This window comes from Bombina bombina, chromosome 3 (genome assembly GCF_027579735.1).
Source record: "Bombina bombina isolate aBomBom1 chromosome 3, aBomBom1.pri, whole genome shotgun sequence".
NCBI lineage: Eukaryota > Metazoa > Chordata > Amphibia > Anura > Bombinatoridae > Bombina > Bombina bombina.
The window spans coordinates 243952339-243979530 of record NC_069501.1 but is presented as its reverse complement, the minus strand read 5'-3'; the positions used below and the strand labels follow the sequence as shown (position 1 = coordinate 243979530).

The 27192-nt window shown below is 36.7% G+C and overlaps 1 protein-coding gene across 2 annotated transcripts in view; it reads left to right on the top strand.

Moving 5' to 3' along the window:
* The first annotated feature begins 6193 nt into the window (after positions 1-6193).
* The window catches only part of SERPINF2 (serpin family F member 2), a 68179-nt gene continuing 47180 nt past the window's right edge, over positions 6194-27192 (top strand). The window contains exons 1-2 of one of the 2 annotated variants that reach the window (XM_053706223.1): positions 6194-6238; positions 7027-7090. In XM_053706223.1, coding sequence (XP_053562198.1) covers positions 7031-7090 — 60 coding nt within the window. In that variant the 5' untranslated portion in view covers positions 6194-6238; positions 7027-7030. Of the gene's footprint in view, positions 6239-6774; positions 6866-7026; positions 7091-27192 lie in introns of those variants that run through there. The other variant, XM_053706224.1, reaches the window with a different exon arrangement.

The window sequence follows — 27192 nt, the reverse complement described above, 5'->3', positions numbered from 1 at the left end:
CAGAACTGGCATGATTACCCCTGACAACTCCAGGTCTGAAACACACTTCAGAAAAGCCTGAGCCTTAACTGGGTTTACTGGAATGCGTGAGAGAAAAAATCTTCTCACAGGCGGTCTTACTCTGAATCCTATTCTGTACCCCTGAGAGACAATACTCTGAATCCAATGATTTTGGACTGAAGTGATCCAAACATCCTTGAAAAATATTAATCTGCCCCTACCAGCTGAGCTGGAATGAGGGCCGCACCTTCATGCGGACTTGGGGGCTGGTTTTGATTTCTTAAATGGCTTGGATTTATTCCAATTTGAAGAAGGCTTTGAATTGGAAGCAGATTCCTTGGGGGAAGGATTAGGTTTCTGTTCCTTATATTGTCGAAAGGAATGAAAACGGTTAAAAGCTTTAGATTTGCCCTTAGGTTTTTTATCCTGAGACACAAAAACTCCCTTCCCTCCAGTAACAGTTGAAATTATTGAATCCAACTGAGAACCAAATAATTCATTACCTTGGAAAGAAAGAGATAGCAATCTGGACTTAGAAGTCATATCAGCATTCCAAGATTTGAGCCACAAAGCTCTTCTAGCAAAAATAGCTAAAGACATAGATTTAACATCAATTTTTATAATACCAAAAATTGCATCACAAATGAAATTATTAGCATGTTGAATCAACTTAACAATGCTAGACAAATCATGATCCGATACTTGTTGCGCTAAAGTATCCAACCAAAAAGTTGAAGCAGCTGCAACATCAGCCAAAGAATTTGCAGGCCTAAGAAGATGACCTGAATATAAATAAGCTTTCCTTAGATAAGATTCAAGTTTCCTATTTAAAGTATCTTTAGAAGAAGTACTATCTTCCGTAGGAATAGTCGTATGTTTAGCAAGAGTAGAGATAGCCCCATCAACTTTGGGGATCTTTTCCCAAAACTCCAATCCAACTGTTGGCAAAGGATACAATTTTTTAAACCTTGAAGAAGGAATAAAAGAAGTACCAGGCCTATTCCATTCCTTAGAAATCATATCAGAAATAGCATCAGGAACTGGAAAAACCTCTGGAATAACCACAGGAGGTTTATAAACAGAATTTAAACGTTTACTAGTTTTAATATCAAGAGGACTAGCTTCCTCCATATCCAATGTAATCAACACTTCTTTTAACAAAGAACGAATATACTCCAATTTAAATAAATAAGAGGATTTATCAGTGTCAATATCTGAGGCAGGATCTTCTGAATCATATAGATCCTCATCAGAGAAGGATAATTCAGTATGTTGCTGGTCATTTGAAATTTCATCAACCTTATGAGAAGTTTTAAAAGACCTTTTACATTTATTAGAAGGCGGAATGGCAGAGAAAACCTTCTGAATAGAATCAGAAATAAATTATTTTAAATTTACAAGTATATCTTGTGCATTAGATGTTGAAGGAACAGCAACAGGTAATGAACTACTACTGATAAATACATTTTCTGCATGTAAAAGTTTATCATGACAACTATTACAAACCACAGCTGGAGGTATAATCACCACAAGTTTACAACAAATGCACTTAGCTTTGGTAGAACTGTTATCAGGCAGCAGGGATCCAACAGTGAATTCTGAGACAGGATCAGATTGAGACATCTTGCAAATGTAAGAGAAAAAAACAACATAAAAAGCAAAATTATCAATTCCTTATATGGCAGTTTCAGGAATAGGAAAAATGCAAACAGAATAGCCCTCTGACATAGAAAAAGGCAAGAGAATGGGGTCTAAAATAATGAAAATATTTGGCACCAAGTATGAGGCACAACAAACAGAAAAATATTTTTTGGTGCCAAAAACGTCCAGAAAGGACCCGGCTTCAACTAAGATGCCGGAAATGATGAATTTGTGTCAACGAACGTAACTTCACTACAAAAAAATCTTGCACCAAGAATGACGCAATAAACTTTAGCATTTTGTGCCCTCGCGAGCCTAATTCTGCCCGCAAATTTGAAAAAAATTACAGTCAATTGAAAAAAGACTACACCCCAAGTAAGGAATAAATCTCTAAAAAATGCATTTTCCAGATATGAAACTGACAGTCTGCAAAAGGAAATATACTGAAACCTGAATCATGGAAAATATAAGTACAAAACATATATTTAGAACTTTATATAAATACATAAAGTGCGAAACCATAGCTGAGAGTGTCTTAAGTAATGAAAACATACTTACCTGAAGACACCCATCCACATATAGCAGATAGCCAAACCAGTACTGAAACAGTTATCAGTAGAGGTAATGGAATATGAGAGTATATCGTTGATCTGAAAAGGGAGGTAGGAGATGAATCTCTACGACCGATAACAGAGAACCTATGAAATGAGAAAACGGGCTTAAAAAATGCTGAGATACGCATATCAACGTAGAAATCTTAGCACAAAATTACTTCACCACCTCCATAGGAGGCAAAGTTTGTAAAACTGAATTGTGGGTGTGGTGAGAGGTGTATTTATAGGCATTTTGAGGTTTGGGAAACTTTGCCCCTCCTGGTAGGATTGTATATCCCATATGTCTCTAGCTCATGGACTCTTGCCAATTACATGGAAAAAAATCCTATTGGCTGATCCAATCAGCCAATAGGATTGAGCTTGCATTCTATTGGCTGTTCCAATCAGCCAATGGAATGCGAGCTCAATCCTATTGGCTGATCCAATCAGCCAATAGGATTTTTTCAACCTTAATTCCGATTGGCTGATAAAATTCTATCAGCCATTCGGAATCTAAGGGACGCCATCTTGGATGATGTCATTTAAAGGAACCTTCATTCGTCGTTAGTCTGTCAGAAGAAGAGGATGCTCCACGCCGGATGTCTTGAAGGTGGACCCGCTCCGTGTCAGAAGGATGAAGATAGAAGATGCCATCTGGATGAAGACTTCTGCCCGTCTGGAGGACCACTTCTGCCGGCTTCATTGAGGACTTCTCCCGGTAAGTGAGGACTTCTCCCGGATGAAGACTTCTCCCGGTAAGTGAATCTTCGGGGGTTAGTGTTAGGATTTTTTAAGGGTGTATTGGGTGGGTTTTGTTAGGGCTTTTGGCAGCAATAGAGCTAAATGCCCTTTTAAGGGCAATGCCCATACAACTGCCCTTTTCAGGGCAATGGGGAGCTTAGTTTTTTTTAGTTAGGCTTTTATTTGGGGGGTTGGTTGTGTGGGTGGTGGGTTTTACTGTTGGGGGGGTTGTGTGTATTTTTTTTTTTACAGGTAAAAGAGCTGATTTCTTTGGGGCAATGCTGTGTTTTACAAGTTCAGGAGACAAGTCGACCATGCTCCTGATTACTAGTTGATATATGTGGTAAAATAAAGGTGACAGCGTGATTGCAACCTTACAAGTCTGGATGGACATTTGCTAAACCTATTACTATGCTTGGAGCGCTGATAAGAGAGCGCTTGTATTACCCTGTGGAGTAAAATGAGGATTTGTGCTGTAAGGATGATCTAAAGTGCTGCACAATAAGAGTGAGTTAAAATTTCACATATGGAACATTCATAGATGTGTGCATTGTGATTATCTGTGGCAGTCTTGAGGCTTATGATATGCTGAAGAATCACTGAGGGGAGCGTGAATTTGTGGAGAAAATACCTGGTACATCTTGGTATTTAGTATTTGGTATTTTGTTTTGCCTGTTAACGAGTGGAAGCCTGGTTCTTTTATTGGTGGCTAAGTGCCAATACAGCGGATACATTTGGGAAGTATTCCCCATTCACAGAATCTATTGCAGACCGGTGACGGTTACATTGCTCCTCCTCTTGTGACGTCACACGCTCAGATAGCGTTACACATTCTGTGGACTCTTGCTGGAAACAGAGAAACAAGACGCCAAAGTTAAGTGCTAACTTTTGTTAATATCACATTATTTATGACCGAGGTGACAGCAGGAATTGCTGCAGTCTGTCTCACGCTTGTCATCTTAAACTCCCTGGAAGATGCGATCAGGCTTATAATGTGCAAGGACTTATATACTCTGTTTGTTGGGGACATTTAGAAGGCAATGTTAGGCTATAAACCTTGTTCATATGCATGCATGTATGGAATCTATAGTATAGAGATTGGTTTAAGATTCACTATTTTTCTTTGCAGTAGATAATTTACATTTTAGGCTCTTGCAGCATACGTATGCTTAGGTAGCTTATGCCCTGTCCTGTTGCTCTTTACCGTTGATATTGTGGTGTTTTTTGTATATAAACTGTTCACTTTAATGGTGTGGCTAAGCTATCAACAATGATCCACTAAATGTGATGTGGGATAATAAATCTATTTGATTTTTATTTATTTCTGTGTGCCTGTGTTTTTTCCCTTGCTTTTTCAGAACACTAACATATGTTCTGGAGTACTTTCTCCCTGTATAGCCTATTTATATCTATTATCAAGGGTGGCACCAGTGTTAAAATATTCAGCAATTTTTTCTACTCTCTCATATATTTTTATTAAATTTAATCCTTTTATGGGCTATTGGTAGTTTAGTTTAGGCTATTTTTTTTTTTTTTTGATAGAGCTCTTAGATTAGGTGTAATTAGTTTAAAGATCTTGTAATTTGTTTTTTATTTTCTGTAATTTAGTGGGGTTTTTTTTGTAATTTAGCTAATTTTATTTAATTTATTTAATTTAGGTAATTTATTTAATTGTAGGTTAGATAAGGTGTTAGTGTAACTTAAGTTAGGTTTTATTTTACAGGTAATTTTTTTATTTATTTTAGCTAGGTAGTTATTAAATAGTTAATAAATATTTAATAACTATTCTACCTAGTTAAAATAAATACAAACTTGCCTGTAAAATAAAAATAAACCATAAGCTAGATACTATGTAACTATTAGTTATATTGTAGCTAGCTAAGGGTTTATTTTATAGGTAAGTATTTAGTTTTAAATAGGAATAATTTAGGTGATAATAGTAGGTTTTCTTTAGATTTATTTAAATTATATTTAAGTTAGGGGGTGTTAGGGTTAGACTTAGATTTAGGGGTTAATAAATTTAATATAGTGGGTGCAATGTTGGGGACGGCAGATTAGGGGTTAATAAATGTAGGTAGGTGGAGGCAATGTTAGGGACAGCAGATTAGAGGTTAATAATATTTAAGATTAGAGGTTAATAATATTTAACTAATGTTTGCGAGGCGGGAGTGCGGCAGATTAATATGTTTATTATAGTGGTGACGATGTCCGGAGCAGCAGATTAGGGGTTAATAAGTACAATGTCGATGTCGGGGGCGGCAGATTAGGGGTTAATAAGTGTAATATTAGGGGTGTTATGACTCGGGGTTCATGTTAGGGTGTTAGGTGTAAACATAACTTTTATTTCCCCCTAGGAATCAATGGGGCTGCGTTACTGAGATTTACGCTGCTTTTTTGCAGGTGTTAGACTTTTTCTCAGCCGGCTCTCCCCATTGATGTCTATGGGGAAATCGTGCATGAGCACGTATAACCAGCTCACCGCTGACTTAAGCAGCGCTGGTATTGGAGTGCGGTATGGAGCACAATTTTGCTCTACGCTCACTTCTTGCCTTTTAACGCTGGGTTTGTAAAAACCTGTAATACCAGCGCTGTAGGTAAGTGAGCAGTGAAAATAACGTGCACGTTAGTACTGCACCCCTCATACCGCAAAACTCGTAATCTGTCCGTATGTAAATAAAAAACTTTATTTCATGCAACCATATTATTTTTTTTCTTAAAGTGACAAAAAAGTCAAATTGAACATTCATGTTTCAAATAGAGCATTGTATATAAAAAATATTACTGTTATCAATTTTATTTATCTCAGTATCTTTTGGAAGAGGTACATGTGATAATGAATTGAGATGTTTGGAAAATGTTGACTTCCATGCCAGTTTACAATCATGAAATATTTGTTACTGAGAGTTGCTTGTTTAGACCATCAGTAACTAAATCTGCCCCCAAATAATTCTGTACTGTGTGAGGTAAAAAGATTTTACCATGATCCTAGCACAAATCAAACACTTCCTAATGGCACCATGTCTGCAATTTACACCCCAAATGAATTCTAGTTTTTCAGATGACCAGAGACCAAAGTATGATTCGCTCACAATCTCTGAGTGGATGCTTTAGATCAATATTTGCAGAAAGCAATCACATTTTGAAGTAAACATGGTGTCATCAGTGGGAGGGGCTTAATTAGAAATACTGAGAACTTGGAATTTGTCCCTTTCCTGTGAGGGTCTCCAGACACTAATAGACTGCTCCAAACCTGTAAGATACAGGTAAGTAATCTGTTGGGGGAATATTTTTTATACTTTTGTAGTTGTTGAATGGAAGATGTGATGATAATTTCCACTTTGATTTTTATTTCAGTTGATTTTGTATTTAAGTTGCTTGGAGGAAAATTAAATTGACTGTAATGTTGATAATAATTTAGATTTATTTTTTAATGAATGGATCTTATTGCTCTACAGCATGGGTGGCAAACCTTTTGCCCAAGGTGCCACTCAAACCTTGCTGGAACTCTGCCAAGGCTGTCACCAATCTCCTTTTTTTATTGGCTGCAATTATATGACTTTTTTATTTATTTTTTTCCTTTTGTATCCATGCAATACATCAGAAGTTAAGCTTTAATTGTTGACATATATTTTAGATTTATTAAAAAAAAAAATCTCCCCTTAAATTTAAAAAAAGGGCACTATGGGCAGTTGAGAAATTTATTTTAAGAAGATTATCATTACAATTAAAAAAAGTTTGCCACACTTCATATATAGAATGCAATTTGCTATAATTTCTAAATTTTGCATAGTGCTAAATTAAAGAAAAAAATTATAAGAACCAATAGGCTAATGTATGTTGCATTATGTCTCCTCTCTTCTGAGAAAAAAAATATGTTTATTCAGACACTGGTGCGTTTTTGTTTTGTTAAAGGGTTATTAATCTTATTAGCTTTAACACTCTCAGTCATGTTCTTCAAATATATGCAATTTTTTAAAATATTTTAATTAGTTAATTGGGTAAACTTTATTTCTGTATTATGTTAGAAATAGTACTTTCCTCTTTTTTTCAGAAAGATGGAAAAGTGTTTATTCATCCTCCTTATTGTCCTGCCGGGGATCTGTTATTCGTCAGAGGTAAGTCCTGTTATATCTTCCGCATTTTTACAATTTTCTTCATTCAGAACTATTTGGTAATTTATTACGGTAGTGTTTCATCTGGTACAACGCATAAAGATTTATTGTTTAGTATGTAAAGGTTTGAGCGAGATCAAAAACGTATCCTATTTAATTTAGGTGTTTTATAAAAGTAAAAAATGAATACATAAATTGCATATAATTTGATGTTTGCTCTCATACCATAAGAAAATGTCCTGTTTGCTTTTCAACATGGTTGTTCAATTTTTTCAAATGAAGGACCACTTTTAGAAATGAGCACTGTGTTGCAGATGGGGTAAGGCAGATGAGAATTATTTGATCTCCTTAAAACAACTCATTGTACTATCTAATTATTGCATGCAGCAGATATATGTGAAAATGTTGAAAAGTATCTGCATCGTTCAGCAGTAAACTATGAAATTGGTGCTTATTCTAGGGTCTAAAAAAAATTGTAATGCTTTTGCTTTAAATTGGACCACTTTAGCTTACAGCAAATACTAAACAATGTTATTATGTTATTTTTGTTAAGATTAAAAAAAGTTTCCATAGCTAAACATATTCATTGCAATGTATCTGTGCACCCTATTAACAGGAGCACGTGAAATAGGATGTTCTAAGTAATTCTATTAGTAGTTTGTCTAATTATTTAAAGAGCAGAAAAGTAAAGTACGTGGTCATTTATACTAAAGGATATAATAGTATGTTCAGTTCACAAGTTACAGCTCTACAGTAAATACATGCTGTGTGCAATGATATGATTTGTTTATCTTTCTTTCTTTTTTTTTTTTTTTTTTTTAACTGTGTTACTAGAAAAGGGATTTCCAATTACATTTTTATATAAGGGGCTTTCTGGGACACCCAAATTAACATGTTAAAAATGATAAGAAATAAAAAGTAAAAATATTGGGAATTGCCCTTAAAATAGAATACGTGTATAAAAGAAAATACAGTGATAAAGGTAGAAACCCCTTTATTCAAACGGTGTGGGACTGGAAAAGGTTTAGATTTCTGAATAGTTTGGATTTTGGAATATTTGCATCTGCAGAATGGGACAGTTTGGAGATGGGATAGGAACAAGTATAAACATCAAAATCTTATGTAATTTAAGCAATATTTACATATAATTTTTACATATAATCTTTAATACCTTTATATACATAGTACCCTCAGAAAGTTTGATAGTGTAAAGTACTGTAATCAAAAGGGTTATATGAGTTGTTTTAAATAAACATAGACAATTATTTGCATTTTAAAACGCACAGGCAGGGAAGATTGTGATTTACAGGCAGGCAAAATAGTCATTTTTTATAATTTAATTTAAAAAAAAGTATTAATTAAAAAGTCTGGATTTCATAAGTTTGGATTTGGGGGTTTGTACCTGTATATTGTGAACATTATTTTAAATCTCCTTAGCAAGAATTTGATGTGATGGAGGAGGCTCAGAAGGCAGCTGCACAAAAATACAGCTGTTTCTCTGCTCTCAATTTACATGTTTTTAATCCATTTTCCACCAACTTTAATTGCTTATTGCACCAAGCATAAGGTTCTTTGGAACAGATTCATTTGCTTCAGTACGATAAATAGTTGGAAGTTTGCTGTTCGCAGTATGGAATGCATCTGTTTCCAAAAGGGATTAATGACTTTTTGTTCTTCGAGTAAAAACTGATTTTTTAAATCAATGTTGGTGAATGTTGGTGGCTTTAGGAGAAATAGATCATGTCAAACTAATCTAATTAGATTCTACGAGGAAGTAAGTAAAAATATAGATAAAGGGGAATCAGTTGATGTGATATACTTAGATTTTGCAAAGGCATTCGATACAGTGCCACATGAGAGATTAATGCACAAAATTAAGGGACTGGGAATAGCTGAAAATGTTAGCTCATGGATAAATAACTGGATAAAAGATAGGGAGCAACGAGTAGCAGTAAATGGATCATACTCAGATTGGACAAAGGTAATCAGTGGCGTCCCCCAGGGATCAGTACTGGGCCCTGTTCTTTTTAATATTTTTATAAATGACTTGGAGCAAGGATTAAATAGCGACATCTCTATTTTTGCAGATGATACTAAGTTAAGTAAGGTCATTAGGTCAGAGCAGGATGAACTCTCTTTGCAAAGGGATTTGCGAAAATTAGAACTATGGGCAAGTGAATGGAAAATGAGATTTAATACGGAAAAATGTAAGGTTCTACATTTTGGAAGTAAAAATAAGCAGGCTATGTATTTTTTAAATGGGACAAGACTTAGCCAAACACAGGAGGAAAGGGATTTGGGAGTAGTAATAGATAACAAGCTAAAAATGAGTGCACAATGCAGGGCAGCGGCTTCAAAGGCTAATAAGATACTAGCATGTATTAAAAGAGGCATTGATTCAAGGGAGGAAACCATAATTCTGTCATTATATAAAGCCCTGGTAAGACCTCACCTTGAGTTTGGAGTGCAGTTCTGGGGACCGATTGCTAAAAAAGATATTGCAGAACTAGAAAAAGTTCAGAGAAGGGCCACAAAGCTAATAAGGGGATTGGAGAAATTAACCTATGAGGAGAGGCTAGCCAAACTGGGTCTGTTCTCTTTAGAAAAAAGGCGCTTGAGAGGTGACATGATTACTTTATATAAATATATTCAAGGCCCATATACAGAGATGGCAGAAGCTCTTTTTATTCCAAGAAAATTGGTTCTGACAAGAGGTCATAATTTAAGGTTGGAGGAAAGGAGATTTAATCTCCTGCAACGGAAACGTTTTTTCACTGTAAGAGCAATAAAATTGTGGAACTCATTACCAAAGGAGGTAGTGAATGCCAATACCATAGATACATTTAAAAATAGTCTGGATAAATTTCTGTATATAAACAAAATTCATGGATATGATTGCTAGTATTAAATGGGTCACATTTTAATGGGGTTATTTAAGCTTAACTGGAGCTTTTTGTAAGTATTTTAGATTTGTATAGGTTGAACTCGATGGACTTCAGTCTTTTTTCAACCTTATCTACTATGTTACTATGTTACTATGTAATACACTATACTTTTATACCATTTTTCAATATCCCTTATTACCCTCTCCCAAGTTTTGCATAATCTATACGTTTATATAAATAAAAATTTTACCTCTGTGATTACCTTGCATCTAAGCCTCTGCAGACTGCCTCCTTATTTTAGTTATTTTGACAAACATGAATTTTAGCCAATCAGTGCCCTCTCATAAGTAACTCCACGGGAGTGAGCACAATGTTAGCTATATGACACACATGAACTAGTCAAAAACTGTCAAAATCCACTGCGATAAGAGGTATTTCAACGGCTTAGAAATTAGCATATGAGCCTAGCTAGGTTAAGGTTTCCTCAAAGAATAGCAAGAGAGCAAAGAAAATTTGATGATAAAAGTAAATTGGAAAGTTGTCTAAAATTGCATGCCCTATTGGAATCATGAAAGTTTAATTTTGACTAGCCTGTCCCTTTAATGTCATTATTATTCTGGAGTTGTTTGTTAAGCAAGAAGATGGACTGCAATAAAAGAGTGAGGTTTCACAATTGGGTTGTCATATCGTTATATCTATGAAGTGATAGTAAGAATGATAACTTGTCTATATAGGAGGACATTTGGTAGAACTATTTTATGGTTTTTGTTTTTTTTCTATGCTGAGTGAGTTACAGTGGTCAGCAAACGCATACATTGTCAAAATGGATTAAGCCATCCCCCTTGGAAATAAAACATTTCTGTAATTTTAAATGTATATAATATTTGTATGGTTATAAAGTTTATACCTACACATTTTCTACATGAAATACATATGTCTAATGATTTTTAATTGTTCTTTTACTTAAAGGGACGTAATACTCATATGCTAAATCACTTGAAAGTGATGCAGCATAATTGTAAAAAGTTGACAAGAAAATATCACCTGAGCATCTCTATGTAAAAAGGAAGATGTTTTACCTCAAAATGTCTTCAGCTCACCAGAGTAAGTGCTGTGTAAACAGTTATACTTCAACTGCTGTCCAGCTGCAAATTGAAGAAAAAAAAAACTAGCCAATCAGCACAATCAGTGTTTTGCCTTTGCTGTGATTTAATGAGATTTCACTGAAATCTCATTAGAGTTCATAGAGCTTACTTAAACTGAATAGGAAAATAACATGACTGTATCTGCACATGCCAGATGCACACTCCCTCGCTTGTCCTGGGACAAGCATCCTGACTGGCTGCAAAGTCTCTTTACAGTGGGGTATGAATACTTAGGAAGTGTGAGGTAAAATATCTTCCTTTTTTACATAGAGATGGTCAGATGCTATGCTGCTTCAGTTTCAAGTGCTTCAACGTTTGGGTATCATGTCCCTTTAAAGAATATAGGTATAAAACCCTAAATTTATCTGTTTGGGAAGGTGAACTTATGCTAAATCTGTGACAATAAAATGTGTGTGTGCAGGGGTTAAAGTGATGGTAAACTCTCCCCTTTATAAAATCAGATCTGGAATGTAAGCGCTATTTTAGATGAAGTTTAATTCATTAGCTGTAATGAAGATGCAGTATAACTTAGTTATTAATATAGATATGAAATTCAAATACTGCATGCTCCTCCGCCCACTTCAAAAGTAACATTTTCTGTGAGCTAACAGATTGAATTGTTGTCCAATCAGCGCTCTCCCCATATGGCACTTTTGTTGTAGCTAGAGCATTGATTGGAGAGTAATTCAATCATTTAGCTGACAGGAAGATTGACTTTTGAAGTGGGTGGTGTAACGTGGGGTATTTGAATCTCATATCTATATTAATAACTAAGTTATAGCGCATCTTCATTACAGCTAATGAATTAAACTCCATCTAAAATAGCACTTACATTCTAGATCTGATTTTATAAAGGGGAGAGTTTACCATCACTTTAAGTTGAGTGGGAACGCATGGGAGCGGAGTTCCTGCACTATTTTTGCAGGAGGAACTAAGTTCCCTCTGGACAGAGAACAGAAACGCTTCAGTAAACACTATTGTTCATATGGTGGTGTTTTCCCATATTATGATATTTCTGAAAACTAAAGTTATTTTCTAAAAAATACTTGGTCTTCTGGAAAAAAAATAGCTATAATTTGTGTGGATACTTCACAGACAAAGTTATAAAATTGATTTCTAAATGCAAATGATGGCCAAACAACTAAAAACACATCAAGCACAGGGTTGTAAAAATGGTTTAGCAGTGAAAGGATGAATTTTTTTGATGTGTACTTTCAATCCTCAAAGAAAGAAGAGTTTTACTGAGTGTAATAATCATTTATCATCGTAAAGACTTTGCAAGGAGTCAAATATTTTTCTGTGATTTTTTCTTTTCTTTTCATGAAGTATCGAGAACAGCAAGATCATATGGCATTTAGCTTTCTGTAGCAATTTTTTTCCTTTATTGAAATTAGAGGATACAAAGTATTAAGAAGTGCAGGTTAACATAGCAATTCAAAAACTAAGCCTAGCATTTCAAAATTTAACAGCATTCAAAAGGGAGACAAATAAACCAACCTGCGCTCTCATATCAGTAAAAAAAAAACACCAACTCAGAACTCATTAGCATAAGAAAAACTCCGAGAAAGTTATAATATCATCTCAAACATTTAAAGGGTAGAAAAAAATAAAGGAGAAAAAAAGGAAATAATATAAATCTTCACACTGTAAAATATAAAAAGTATACTCTTTTTCAGAGTAGAATTTTTTTTTAATAAAAAATATAAATAAATTAATATACATATTCACACTGTAACATGTAAAAGATATACCCTTGATCAGAGTAAATGGTATTATTTTAGTGTGAGGGGAAAAAAAGGAATAAGTGGGAAAGTGGGAGGGAGAGGCAGGTCCCTACATTATGGAAAAAAGATCTGAGGAACATGATAGACATAGCTGCTGATAAAGACCTTACATTTATATATATATATATATATATATATATATATATATATATATATATATATATACACACACATACATATACATACATGTATGTTTGGTCTTAGCTGAATTGGAATTAGAAAAAAAAAATCATTTTACCTGTGAGTTTGGAGGGGTTTTATAGAGCTATTGAGGTATGGGAATCTTTGTCTCCTGTGATAGGAGTTCCCAGGAGTTATGGAGTTATGGATTGTGGACTCTCACCACCTGTATGAAAGAAATGAATGCACTGTATTTCTGAATCAGACCTGATTCTGCACACAAAGAATGCAGAAGAAAATGTTTTTTTTGTTATTTTTAAAAAGAAAAAACTAGCACCACCATGAACGAAATGAGTTTATCAGGTAAGCATAAATTATGGGGGGGGGGGGGTTCTCTGTAGAGCAGGGATTTTTGCTTATTTTTTCATGTTAATTCTGAATCTAAGCATCAGTTTTAACATTTAAATTTTATTGCAGGCTTTGTCGTCTAGCATAGCATACCTTTCCATTTTTAGAAAAAAAAACTTTTAGTGGCGTATTGCACACATGATGCATACTGCTATAATTTAAGTGTTTTGTGTTAGGATTTTTTTTTTATTTTATTATTCTTGTAGTGGGGACATTACTTACTAAGTGTACTCCTGCCATTGCTCTGTAGGCTAGGTTTTGTTGTCTATCTTCTAAAGAAGTGTAAGGTAACAATCCGTTAAGCCTTTCCATCACTTGCAAGTGTGTTTTTAGACTTGTATTTTACCCCATGTTTCATTTAAACATATTTGTGCATTAGTCCTAGGGCTCCATTTTTTTCCTTTTTTTCATGCTTTCTTGTCTATCATTGCATACCTTACAATTTAAAAAAAAAAAAAAAAATTGTAGTGACTTATTGCACAAAAAGTGCTTATTACTGCTAATAGTTGCTACTATTTATTGCAGCAGCTGGTGGGTTTATTAGACTCTAAAAGGTTGTTGTTCAGAAGCAGCAGCAGCAGAACAGACAGTGCAGGAGTAATAGATGATCCCATTAAGCCAAATAGTCAGGGATAAGTGGGCATTATTGAGCATGTTTCCTCAGTCTCTGATTTGTGTGCTGAGGATATCATTTTGAATTCCAGCATGTTGGAATAGCCTTTACTCTAAAGCAGTGGTCACCAACCAGTGGTCCATGGACCACTGGTGTTCCATGAGAAGATGTTGGTGGTCCTTGACACCATCAAGCAGGAATTAAGCTCCTCTGATGGTGTCACCCCCTGGCTGGATATCAGTGAAAACCGATGGAGAAGGGGTTAAATTACAATCTCCCTCCCCACGTTGCGTAGTACTGCACAACTTGCGTAGCTAGTTTGTATTTTTAACTCCCCCCACCCAGCGGGCTGCTCAGAGGCAGATGCTTCCATTTTAAAGCCAGCAGAGGTTGGTATAGTCTTGGCTTGAAATAGTAGAATTTCATTTCTTTTCTTCCCTTTACCTGTCTTTTTCTGGTAGTTTTCCTAATTCCTTCAGATGGATTTACATCACTGTGTGTCTTCCTCTTCTCCATCTACTTTTTCTTTAATTAAATAGTAATTATTTTTCATTCTAATAATTTTCCAGCACACAAAGCCATTCCACCTGAATTCCAGTAATTGCCATCCAGCAGATCAGCCATATCCCAGCAGTATTATAGTAATTGCCAGTAACATCAGTTGTGGTTAGCTCACATCCTTATTGAGAGCTTTCTGATATAAACTTAATTTATGACTCCAATTAATGTCCATGATCATAAGTAGTTTTGAATAATTCCTAACTGGGGAGGTAACTTGGAAGTCTTGTGGTCATTTTAAACATAATTCTTTTTTCCCCCACTTTCTGCCTCTCTGTCTGCAGCTCAAAAGTTGGCACTCACCCTTCATCTGTCATTTGGAAGTATTCTCTCAGTTTTGTCATTCAGTTAGTTATATCCAAAAAAGATTTTTTTAAAAATGTGTAAATATATACATAATGTAAACTTAGCTATGATTATACTGTACAGTATGTGTGAGTATATGTATGTATATATATATATATATATATATATATATATATATATATATATATATATATATATATATATATATATATATATATAGACAAAAAGGAAAAAAGAGGACAAATCCGGATAGATAGCCAGTGCAATAGAGTTTTATTCATCTGTAGAGTAGTTTAGCAAGGACAGCTTAAACTAGCTGACATGTTTCGCGCATGTCTCATGCGCTTCTTCAGTGTATATATACACATACACATTATAGAGGTTTGTACCTTTAAAAAAAAAAATCATGTTAGTGGTCCACGGTATTCAAAATAGTGAGTTTAGTGGTCCCTGAGGCCCGAAAGGTTGGTGTCCCTACTCTAAAGAAAGAGGAACTTAATTATGAGACTGATAAGATAGTGGAGGAGGAAATTCACCCTTAGAGACTGTGCATGGCAGGTTGTAATGCAAGATACTCCTCTGTTTTAGCCCAGCAGTCTCTATTTCCATTCTCTCCCTTTCCATCACCACCATAATCTTCAGTAGATCAGCCAGTTACGACTACAGCAGCGTCACCCACTTGTAGTGCAATCACTGTCAGTACATGCAGCACTAGCAGTTCTACCACCACCACTTTTTATCCAATAGTAGAGGGAAAAATGTTCCAGTGAGGGCAGAGACAGATAGTGGTGCCACATCAAAAAACGCTGAGATTTCCTCAAGGAGTGGCAGTGACAGTATCATGCTGCTGTGGTGAAATCAATTGGCTAGATTACGAGTTTTTGTCGGTAAGGCTTGTGGTGTTAATGAGCATTTTTTTCTCACCGCTCACTTAAAGGGACATAATACTCATATGCTAAATCACTTGAAACTGATGCAGCATAACTGTAAAAAGCTGACAGGAAAATATCACCTGAGCATCTCTATGTAACAAAGGAAGATATGTTACCTCACAATTTCCTCAGCTCAGCAGAGTAAGTTCTGTGTAAAAAGTTATACTCAGCTGCTGCACAGCTGCAGGTAAAAAAAAAAATGAAGAAATGAACAGCAGCCAATCGGCATCAGCAGTGCTGAGGTCATGAACTCTTTTACTGTGATCTCATGAGATTTCACTTAACTCTCATGAGATATCATTGTTACACTGAATAGGGAAATAAGATGAGAGAGTGCACGAGGCTCATCCCTTCGGCTGTCCCGGGACAGACATACTGATATGCTGCTTAGAAATCCTTTACAATGGGATGTGGCTACTGAGGAACTTTTGAGGTAAAATAACTTTCTTTTTTACATAGAGATGTTCAGGTGATATTTTCTAGTCAGCTTTTTACAGCTATACTGCATCACTTTCAAGGGTTTAAACATTTGGGTATCATGGCCCTTTAAGACAATGCTGGTATTACAGGCTCTTTTAAACCCAGTGTTAGCCGCAAAAAAGTGAGCGGAGAGCAAAATTTAGCTCCACATCTCCCCTCAATACCAGCGTTGCTTACAGTAGCGGTAAGCTGGCAAAACGTGCTCGTGCACGATTTCCCCATAGGAATCAATGGGGGAGAATCGGCTGAAAAAAAACCTAACACCTGCAAAAAAGCAGCGTTCAGCTTCTAACGCAGCCCCATTGATTCCTATGGGAAAATACTTTTTATGTCTACACCTAACACCCTAACATGAACCCCGAGTCTAAACACCCCTAATCTTACACTTATTAAGCCCTAATCTGCTGCCCCCAACATCGCCGACACCTGCAGTTTATTATTAACCCCTAATCTGCCGCTCCGGACACCGCCGCCACCTACATTATCCCTATGAACCCCTAATCTGCTGCCCCCAACATCGCCGACACCTACTTTTTATTTATTAACCCCTACTCTGCCGCCCCCAATGTCGCTGCCACCTAACTACACTTATTAACCCCTAATCTGCCGCCGCCAATGTCGCTGCCACTTTAATAAAGTTATTAACCCCTAAATATAAGTCTAACCCTAACACCCCACTAACATAAATATAATTTAAATACATCTAAATAAAATTACTATCATTAACTACATTATTCCTATTTAAAACTAAACCTTACCTATAAAACTTACCTATAAAATAAACCATAAGATAGCTACAATATAACTAATAGTTACATTGTAGCTATCTTAGGGTTTATTTTTATTTTACAGGCAACTTTGTATTTATTTTAACTAGGTACAATAATTATTAAATAGTTATTAACTATTTAATAACTTCCTAGTTAAAATAAATACAAATATACCTGTAAAATAAATCCTAACCTAAGTTACAATTACACCTAACACTACACTATAATTACATTAATTACCTAAACTAACTACAATTAATTACAATTAAATTAAATAAACTAAAGTACGAAAAAATAACCCACTAAATTACAGAAAATAATAAAATAATTACAAGAATTTTAAACTAATTACACCTAATCTAATCCCCCTAATAAAATAAAAAAGCCCCCAAAAATAATAAAAATCCCTACCCTATACTAAATTACAAATAGCCCTTAAAAGGGCCTTTTGCGGGACATTGACCCAAAGTAATCAGCTCTTTTATCTGTAAAAAAAATACAATGCCCCCCCAACATTAAAACCAACCACCCACACACCCAACCCTACTCAAAAAAAACCCACCCACTCGTCGGATGGAAGAGGATGCTCCTCGTCGGATGGCTTGAAGATGGACCCGCTCCGCTCCGGATGGATGAAGATAGAAGATGCCGCCTGGATGAAGACTTCTGCCCATCTGGAGGTCCTCTTCTGCCTGGATCGGATGAAGACTTCTGGCCGTCTGGAGGACCACTTCTGCCCGGTTTGGTGAAGACGTCTCAAGGTAGGGTGATCTTCAAGGGGTTAGTGTTAGGTTTTATGAAGGGGGGATTGGGTGAGTTTTAGAGTAGGGTTGGGTGTGTGGGTGGTGGGTTTTAATGTTGGGGGGGTATTGTATTTTTTGTTACAGTTAAAATAGCTGATTACTTTGGGGCAATGTCCCGCAAAAGGCCCTTTTAAGGGCTGTTTGTCATTTAGTATAGTGTAGGGCTTTTTATTATTTTGGGGGGCTTTTTTATTTTATTAGGGGGATTAGATTAGGTGTAATTAGTTTAAAATTCTTTTAATTATTTTATTATTTTCTGTAATTTAGTGGGGGTTTTCATACTCAATTTATTTAATTAATTGTAATTAATTGTAGTTAATTTAGGTAATTTATTTAATTATAGTGTAGTGTTAGGTGTAATTGTTACTTAGGTTAGGTTTTATTTTACATGTATATTTGTATTTATTTTAGCTAGGTAGTTATTAAATAGTTAATAACTATTTAATAACTATTGTACCTAGTTAAAATAAATACAAACTTGCCTGTAAAATAAAACCTAACCTAAGTAACAATTACACCTAACACTACACTATAATTAAATAAATTACCTAAATTAACTACAATTAATTACAATTAATTAAATAGGGGGCGGCAGATTTGGGGTTAATAAATGTAGGTAGGTGTCCGCGATGTTAGGGACGGCAGATTAGGGGTTAATAAAATGTAACTAGTGTTTGCTATGCGGGAGTGCGGCGGTTTAGGGGTTAATATATTTATTACAGTGGCGGCAATGTCTGGTCGGCAGATTAGGGGTTAAAAATGTAAGTGTTTGCGATGTGCGGGGGGCCTCGGTTTAGGGGTTAATAGGTAGTTTATGGGTGTTAGTGTACTTTTTATCACTTTAGTTAAGAGTTTTATGTCACGGCGTTAGCCCATAAAACTCTTAACTACTGACTTTTAAATGCGGTAGGAGTCTTGACAGGAGAGGGTCTACCGCTCACTTTTTCCCTCGTAATACCGGCGTTAGGAAAATCCTATTGAAAAGATAGGATACGCAATTGACGTAAGGAGATTTGCGGTATGCTCGAGTCGCGGAAAAAAAGTGAGCGGTACACCTGTACCTGCCAGACTCGTAATACCAGCGGGCGTTAAAAAGCAGCGTTGGGACCTCTCAACGCTGCTTTTTAAGGCTAATGCAAGACTCGTAATCTAGGCGAATGTATTTAAAAGCCACCTCCTATATTGCTGCTGCACTCCTAGACTATGCTGCTGCTGCTAGCCACTGTGTCCAAGGGAGTTTTGGCACATCTTTGCCTTTTTAGAGGAGTATTTTTGGGGTTTGTACTATAGCATAGAAGCCTACTTTAGTAACGCTGCTGCTGCTGCTGCTACTGCTGTTTCTCCTCTGTGGTGGTCAGTCAATGCCAAATCCATAGGGAACAGTTGTCCACTGCGTCCAACAGAGTTTTGGCACTTATTTGTTTGCCTTCCTTGGAGGTGTATTGTTGAGGTTTGTGAACTATAATTTAAAGGTCTATTTCAGTAGTGCTGCTGGCAGCTACTGCTGTTTCTGCCACTCCAGGTCCTGCTCCTGATTTTGCTTTTCCTGCTCTGTCTGTAAATGCCAAATCTTTAGGGATCAGCTAGCAACTGTGTCAAACTGAGTTTTGGCACATCTCTTTGTTCACTTAGTCTTGTATTATTCCATTTGTTTCTGGCCATACCTAGTGATTACCTAGAGGCAGAGGGTCATGATGACAACTTTAGGCTGGAGGCCAGCCTGGAAGTCAGAAAAGATGCTTACCAAATACGTGGAGTACACACAGGTTAAGAAATAGAAACGCATTAGATGATGGGTGCTGCAGTACTGACGCACTTCACAGTAATCCTCACCATTCTGCATCTCTACAAAGTTACCTCCCTTCACCTACACATAATTTTCAAAAAAGATCTTTTTCTTCAGTTTAAGTTGAGCTTTTGTATACTACTGCTCTTGCATAAGTTAAATGAATTTCACAAGGTCTTTGAAAAACAGATCTCTGAATTGAGTCTCCAAGGACCACTATGAACTTGTTATGTAGCAGGTGTGTACTTTCACTCACCTTCGGTACCTTGCTTTGCCTGCCCCTGTCATACACTCTAGCTTCCCAATTGCTAAATATATGGAGTACAAAGAACATAACAGCACAGGGTGTGTGTGAGGATGAATAAGGGAGTGTAGAAAATAAGATGGTACAGAAAGGTGTTTGGGTGGGAAGTAAAAGGTTAGAAGAGGGTGACACAATAGGGTGGTGGAAAAAGATATTGATTATTGAATTCATATTTATAATTTAATTGTATTCTTTGATTTTTTTTTGTAATCCAAAAATGCTTCTAGTTCTTCTTTTGGCATTTAAATGTTCTTTTAATTTTTGACATTCCATAATGAGAGCTTTTTGTTAAAATTAGTTTTCTGTTTTTTCCCCGCTGGAAGTAACATAAATTTGTGTTAAGAATAAAATTCTTTAACAAATTAATGAGCTAAATGCCTGTATGAATTCTATTCTCCTGAAACGAACCATGAGGAACATTTGAATCAAATCTTTTAGATGAAATAAAAAAGCACATCTCTACTACGTATGTGCTGATAATCACTGCACATTCGCAGTGATGCAGTTTATTTATTTTAGGAAGTATTTGTTCAGTAAATTGGGTCACTATTTTACTAGACACTTCCCTTATTTGCTCATCTATAGAGATATTCACACTATCTAGATACTATTTCCTTTCTGCCTTTTTTTTGTTTTAGAAAACATTTTCCCTTTACTTATATATTTCTCCATAAAGACAATTTGTATCTCAAAGTGGTATAAATCCTTGAGGGAGGAATTACTCTCAATTAATGACAGATTGTTAGTGCTTTCTATGACTCATATCCGTTTGTATTTATGGTGCAACATTGGCATGTAGATCATCATTAGATGTCATGAGCTTTGTCCTGCTTTTTCCCATAACTACTAGGTCACACACTTTCACTAGGTATGCTTAAATGTTTATTGGTGTACTTATTGCTAATTTACAATGTCAACATTTTTTAAAAGCAAAGTCAAAATTAAACTTTCTACTTAATACATTTTTTATTGAAGGTTGAAAGGAAAAACATACAGGTACCTTAAACAGAAAATGTTACAGTCAGTTTGTTTTACGAAAATAGATTTACATACAAGCTAATATTTATCTTAATTACATCTGAACCAAGGAAAATGATATACAATGATACAGACAACTTTCCCAGCAGTAACTGTAGGACAAAACAAAAAGTATCAAACTCTGACCTTTAGTTTTTTTGCCTCCTTTGAACAAGTGAGGCCAATTTTGGACCTCCAGGGTAATTACTATGGATAGTAGGAGGAGTACATTAATAAAAGGCCCTTTTAGACCTTCAAAACACTATTAGAATACATTGATTATAAACATAACATGTATAGCCAGGTCGAATAAAAATGCACATAAAAGAGACATAGGGGCCTATCTATCAAGCTCCGAATGGAGCTTGACGGCCCGTGTTTCTGGCGAGTCTTCAGACTCACCAGAAACACAAGTTATGGAGCAGCGGCCACAAAGACCGCTGCTCCATAACTCTGTCCGCCTGCTCTGAGCAGGCGGACAGGAATCGCCGGAATTCAACCCGATCGAGTATGATCTGGTTCATTGACATCCCCTGCTGGTGGCCCATTGGCCGCGAGTCTGCAGGAGGCAGCGTTGCACCAGCAGCTCTTGTGAGCTGCTGGTGCAATGCTGAATACGGAGAGTGTATTGCTCTCAGCATTCAGCGATGTCTTGCAGACCTGATCCGCACTGTCGGATCAGGTCCGCAAGACATTTGATAAATAAGCCCCATTGCCTATTATAATTTTTCAGCGTTGCAGTGACGCAAATACACAGCTCTTAAAGTGAAGGTCAGCTTAAAAGTACAGCCTCACGGCATTGCATAGACTTATAAAAATGAGCAGGAGTTTAAGTCATGAATTTTTTAAAATCTATTTATTTTCTTATATTTTTACCTTTAAACTGCTCCGCCGATAAGCGCAGCAATCCTGCCCGCCATCTTGTCTAATTGATTGACAGATGACGATTCTTAAACCAACTAATCCTTGTTTCCCCCCCAGGGCATTCAGCCCCTTTGTGTAAACGGCACGGCACGGGGGGAAACAAGGATTAGTTGGTTTAAGATCGTCATCTGTCAATCAATTAGAGAAGATGGCGGGCGGGAGCAGTTTAAAGGTTAAAATATAAGAAAATAAATAGATTTTAAAAATTAATGGCTTAAACTCCTGTTCATTTTTATAAGTCTATGCAATGCTGTGAGGCTGAACTTTTAAGTTGACCTTCACTTTAAATGACAAGAAACCAACCTCAACTTTTCTTAATATGTTTATAATAACTATCGACTATATATAGATCAACTTGTATAATGAATGGAATTCCCCTTATTATGGTCCATCCAAAGTATAAATTAAACAATAATGGGGTTAATTAGGGGAAGAAAAAAAAGGGGTCAATAGGAATGTTTGCAATAATGTTAAAAGGGGCTTTTAATATACGTAGCATTAGTATAGCATCTGACAATTATAACCTTTAAAAGATCACTTAACACCACTCTCAAAAATAGATTATTGAACCTTACTTACTATGGAGAAAAAGAAAAAATGGATAATACAACTATATAGAGTAGAAGTCCTAGAAATGTTATATGAAAGTTACCAGCCATGGAGTCATTTGGAGGTAGTTTCAGTAGTATAATATACATGAACATGGTAAGGGATGACATTTCCATAGAGATTAAGACAGTCAGTTAGGGACGAGTGCTATGAAGCAAGAATATAGGGACAACTTGACAGAAATGTGTGTAAAGGGGGTATTATCTATAGGGGTCTATCAATTTAAAGTTGCCATCTATATAGATAGTACTTATTTACAAACTGGTCTATAATAAAATGGCCATAGGTGAGATGTCAGTTTACTCACAAAAGTATAGAAGTGTAATACTCATGTATAACAAACAATTAAAGGTATAGAGTACACTCCCTTAGTAATTGACAATCATAGTTTAACCATGCCACCATTTTACACTAATGTAGCATATTATAATGAACATCAAGGCTGTATACAGGGACACTCAAGAAGCTAGAGAGTGTTTAGATCATCAAATGTAAACATCAGATTTAAGGAAAAATATAGTGAAGGCTATTATACATCTTAAACAAGAGCTATATTCATCATGCCATAGTTTACCCTCACTCCAATACTATATACTTTACTTGCAGGGAGCCCCCATTTAAAGGTTCATAATATAGGGTCTTAGTTTAAGGAAACAAACTATAATATACAGTAGATCTGCATATCTGGACTGCCATTGTATAACTGTTTAACACAGAGGCATACTTTAAGGCTATTCTAGCTGAATGTAGGAGTGATCTACCTAGCATCATATATACATAGAACAGATTCTAACAGCAGAGGGAATCAGAAGCAAAATAATGACCCAACACAAATATCTAGTGACAACCATGTAAGTGTGAGTCCTAGTTAAAATAAGATAATTAGGAAAAGATTGTAAATTATAGCTAAAGTCTCAGGATATCAATTATATCAGAACCATGAATCTTCATTAAATAACTATCGGGTAGATTACGAGTTTTGCGCTAAACAGGGTGCCATTACAAGTTACTGAAAACCCTCATTGTGCCTGCGATATGGTGGCGGTTTAGGGGTTAATAGGTAGTTTATGGGTGTTAGTGTACTTTGTAACACTTTAGTTATGAGTTTTGTGAAATACTTTTGTTACACAAAATCCATAACTACTGGTCTCAAATGGTGGTATGAATCGTGACGGTATAGGCTGTAACGCAAGCTTTTTAGCCGGACCGCACAACCTGTAATACAGCGCTATGGAAATTCCCGCACTCAAACGTCATTTTTTTGAGTGCCGAATGGACGTTGCATTACAGGTTAAAATGCTTGCGGTATAGCAATACCAACACAACTCGTAATATTCATTATTGGCCATTACACTGGAATTGCCATTTTTTCAGTGTTAAAAGTCGTAATGCAAAACTCGTAATCTAGGTGATTGTGCATCCTGAAGCCAGCGTTAAAGAGCAGCGGCCTTTACGGCATAGGACTCAATTCACGCCCTGCTTTTATCAAAGATAAAAGATAACATAAGGCAGATCTATTGGTTATCATCATGGTCTGTCTCACTTCGCTTGCACCATATCTCAGCACTAACAGATGCGGCATCGAACTTTGTCACCATCTTGCCTGTCTCTGATCTAGTTTGGCTGTCGTGTAGAACTGGGTTGGACATACTCCAAGTCTGCTGATCGCTGAGTCCTCACTCAGCTATGTGGAGACCTGTGATCGTTCTTTACCATAATAGGTTCAGAGTTACTCCCTTCTGCAATCTTTATTTGAGATGTAGAATGGGCATCCAAAAGATCACTACCTTGCATCAGGGTGAGGCTCTGGCCCCACTCAAACTGCACAGATAATCTGGCATAGCAGTAGAGGTCTCCTTCTGTGGGCAGACATTTCTCGATTCAGCAAAAAAGTGTGAGAGGGTCCGTCATGGTAGATCTTGTTTGGGCTCTCTGATACCATGGGGGTTGACTTCTGCTTTTTAGCTGCATGTGTGAGCTCCTGCCAAAGCAGTTATCAAGTAACTTATGGAGTTTTTGGAAATAGTATCAGCAATGTCTCCTCCATTGTCTTCTCCATTATGGAAATCTCTCCAAAATAAAACTTTAAGGCCCTTATTTATTAATGTGCGGACGGACATGATCCGCTATAGCGAACCATGTCCGCCGCACATCGATAAATGCAGACATTTATCATTGCCCCAGCAGTTCTTGTGAACTGCTGGTGCAATACCGCCCCTTGCAGATTTGTGGCCGCTAGCAAGGGGTGTCAATCAACCCGATCGTATTCGATCAGGTTGATTTCTGTCTGCCGCCTCAGAACTGTATTTGCAACTATGTAAAACATTGCTATAAATATTGTTCTGTTGCCATATGGCTAAAGACACCTGTTTATCTTTAATTATTTTTCTTGTGTGCTTTTTACTCATTTTTGTAAATGACACACAGATCTGTAATCTGTTTGCATTGCTGCCGACTGGAAATGATTAAGTACATTTTTTTTGTAAACTTGAAGGAAATAGACACATGTTTGCACATTACAGGTTACAGATTAGCACAATACAGGTTAAAGGGCAAGAAAGTCATTTTTATATAAGCATAGTATATACTATAAAGTAAGCTCTTTCTGTTTTAGAGCATTTAAATCTGTAATTGTGTTAGTAACATTTGGAGAGTTTTGTTGTTTGACAGCAGTCCAGGGATGCAACCCTTGAAAAGCCAGTTGAGCGTATTTATATTGACTCTCTTGCTGTAGTAAAGGTTGTGCACTGAGCTACGTAATCATTGTGTGGCATGTTGCAGGGTCATTCAAACTGCAGCTATAATGTATGCATTATGCATGTCCTCTTCTCTGTAGGGCATAAAACAAAAAAGCCTCAGTTTTAATTATAAATTACAAGAAAAGCAAACAAATTAAATCAGAAATGTATGTTGTTTTGTGCATAAAGAAATATTTTAAGGGGGGGGGGGGTCTTAATTTATAAAAACATATTCTAGTAAGGGCCTTTAGGCCAAGGCCAACTGTGGTGGTTTTTCCGAAAGTAGTAATTTACAGGGTCTTTTGACATTTCAGGTGATAACGGATTTTGGTAGTTAAAGCCGTGGTCATTGTATAAGAACTCACCACTTTTTGGTCATAATACTAATATGCTTATGCAGCATAACTGTAAAAAGCTGACAAGAAAATATCACCTGAATATTTCTATGTAAAAGAGGAATAAATTTGACCTCAAAATGTCTTCATCTCACCAGAGTAAGTTCTCTGAGATCCCGAGCTACTCTTTTTACTGTAATTAAACAGCCAATCAGCTTCATCAATGCTGAGTTCACATTTTGTATTGCTGGAATTTCACCATAATCTCATGAGATTTCATGGTAAACGTCCTTAAACTGAGAAGGGAAATAATGTAACTGTGCCTGCACACAAGAACAAGTCAGGGGCGTAACTATCACTGGTGCAGAAGTCGCAACTGCGACCGGGCCCGGCAGGTCCAACCCTCAGGGGGGGCCCCAGCTTTAGCATAACATTTATTTATTTTTTAACAACTTTTTTTTTTCAAACTAACTTTTTTTTTCTAGCAAAATGTGTTTGTTTTCAGCGGTGCAGGGGTTGCATAACGTTGCGCAGTGCACACTAACAGTTTTACATTAGAGCGTTGCCGTGGGTTACCATGGCAACGCGCTGCTGAGCGGGAAAGGAGGCAGGAGCTGTCCTGCGTGAATGCAACCAGTAATGCAGCTTTCTCAGCTCAGGGACTGTGAAGTGGAAGGAAAAGGTAAGTCAGTAAGTGCATTGCATCCTGGCTAGCCTAGAACCCTAACCACTATCAGCCGTTAGTTGTTCATTGTCCCCAGGCGGTCGCACAGGGCTGATCCGGGGACAGCTGTGGAAGACAGTGAACCAACTGGGTCTCAGGCGGCACTTGACAGGGGCGGCAGTTCAATTAGTGACTATCAGTATATCACAGTCATAGTCAGACCGCCGCTCCTGTGATTGCCTTCTGTTGGGGATTGTGATTGACAGTGGGGCACCCGGCAGCAGCAAAAACCGTTGCAAATTGAATCAGTACTCAAGGTATTTGAATTCAGTGTCCTTGTGATATAAATTCCTAGTTTTCACTCACACGCTAACAAAGTTACTTTTTACATTGGGCGTTGCTCCTAAACACTTGTCTCTGAGACTGTGGCTGGGAATTGGGATTGTCAACTGGGCAGGAGCGGCATTGGGGGGCCCACACATAGATGTTCATGCTGTAATACGTGTGCACAGTGTGACTGTCAATTGTATGCACACACTGTCCAGAGCAGCACAGTTTCTCTATGAACTTATTGCTAGCCTGCCTGAAGTTGTGCCCCGCCCCCTGATTCTCACAGCACACTAAGCGTGACTCAGACTTACTATCCTCTCTCTTGTCTGCAGCAGGCTCACAATTCTATTCTTCTCTTAGCTCTGTGCTACTAACTGGGTCTGTGTGTGGTCTGTGAAGCACTATGCAGATTTTCAATCACGGAGCTCAGCTCAGCTAGAGGGAAAAGCAGTGGTGAGAGAACAGCAGAGAGATTCAGCAGAGGAAAAAAAACGGAATGAGAAATCCTTTCAGTCAGTTTTCTTTTCCTCTGCTGAATCTTTGCTTTTCCCTCTCTGTAGCTGAGCTCCTGATTGAAAATCTGCCTAGTGCTTC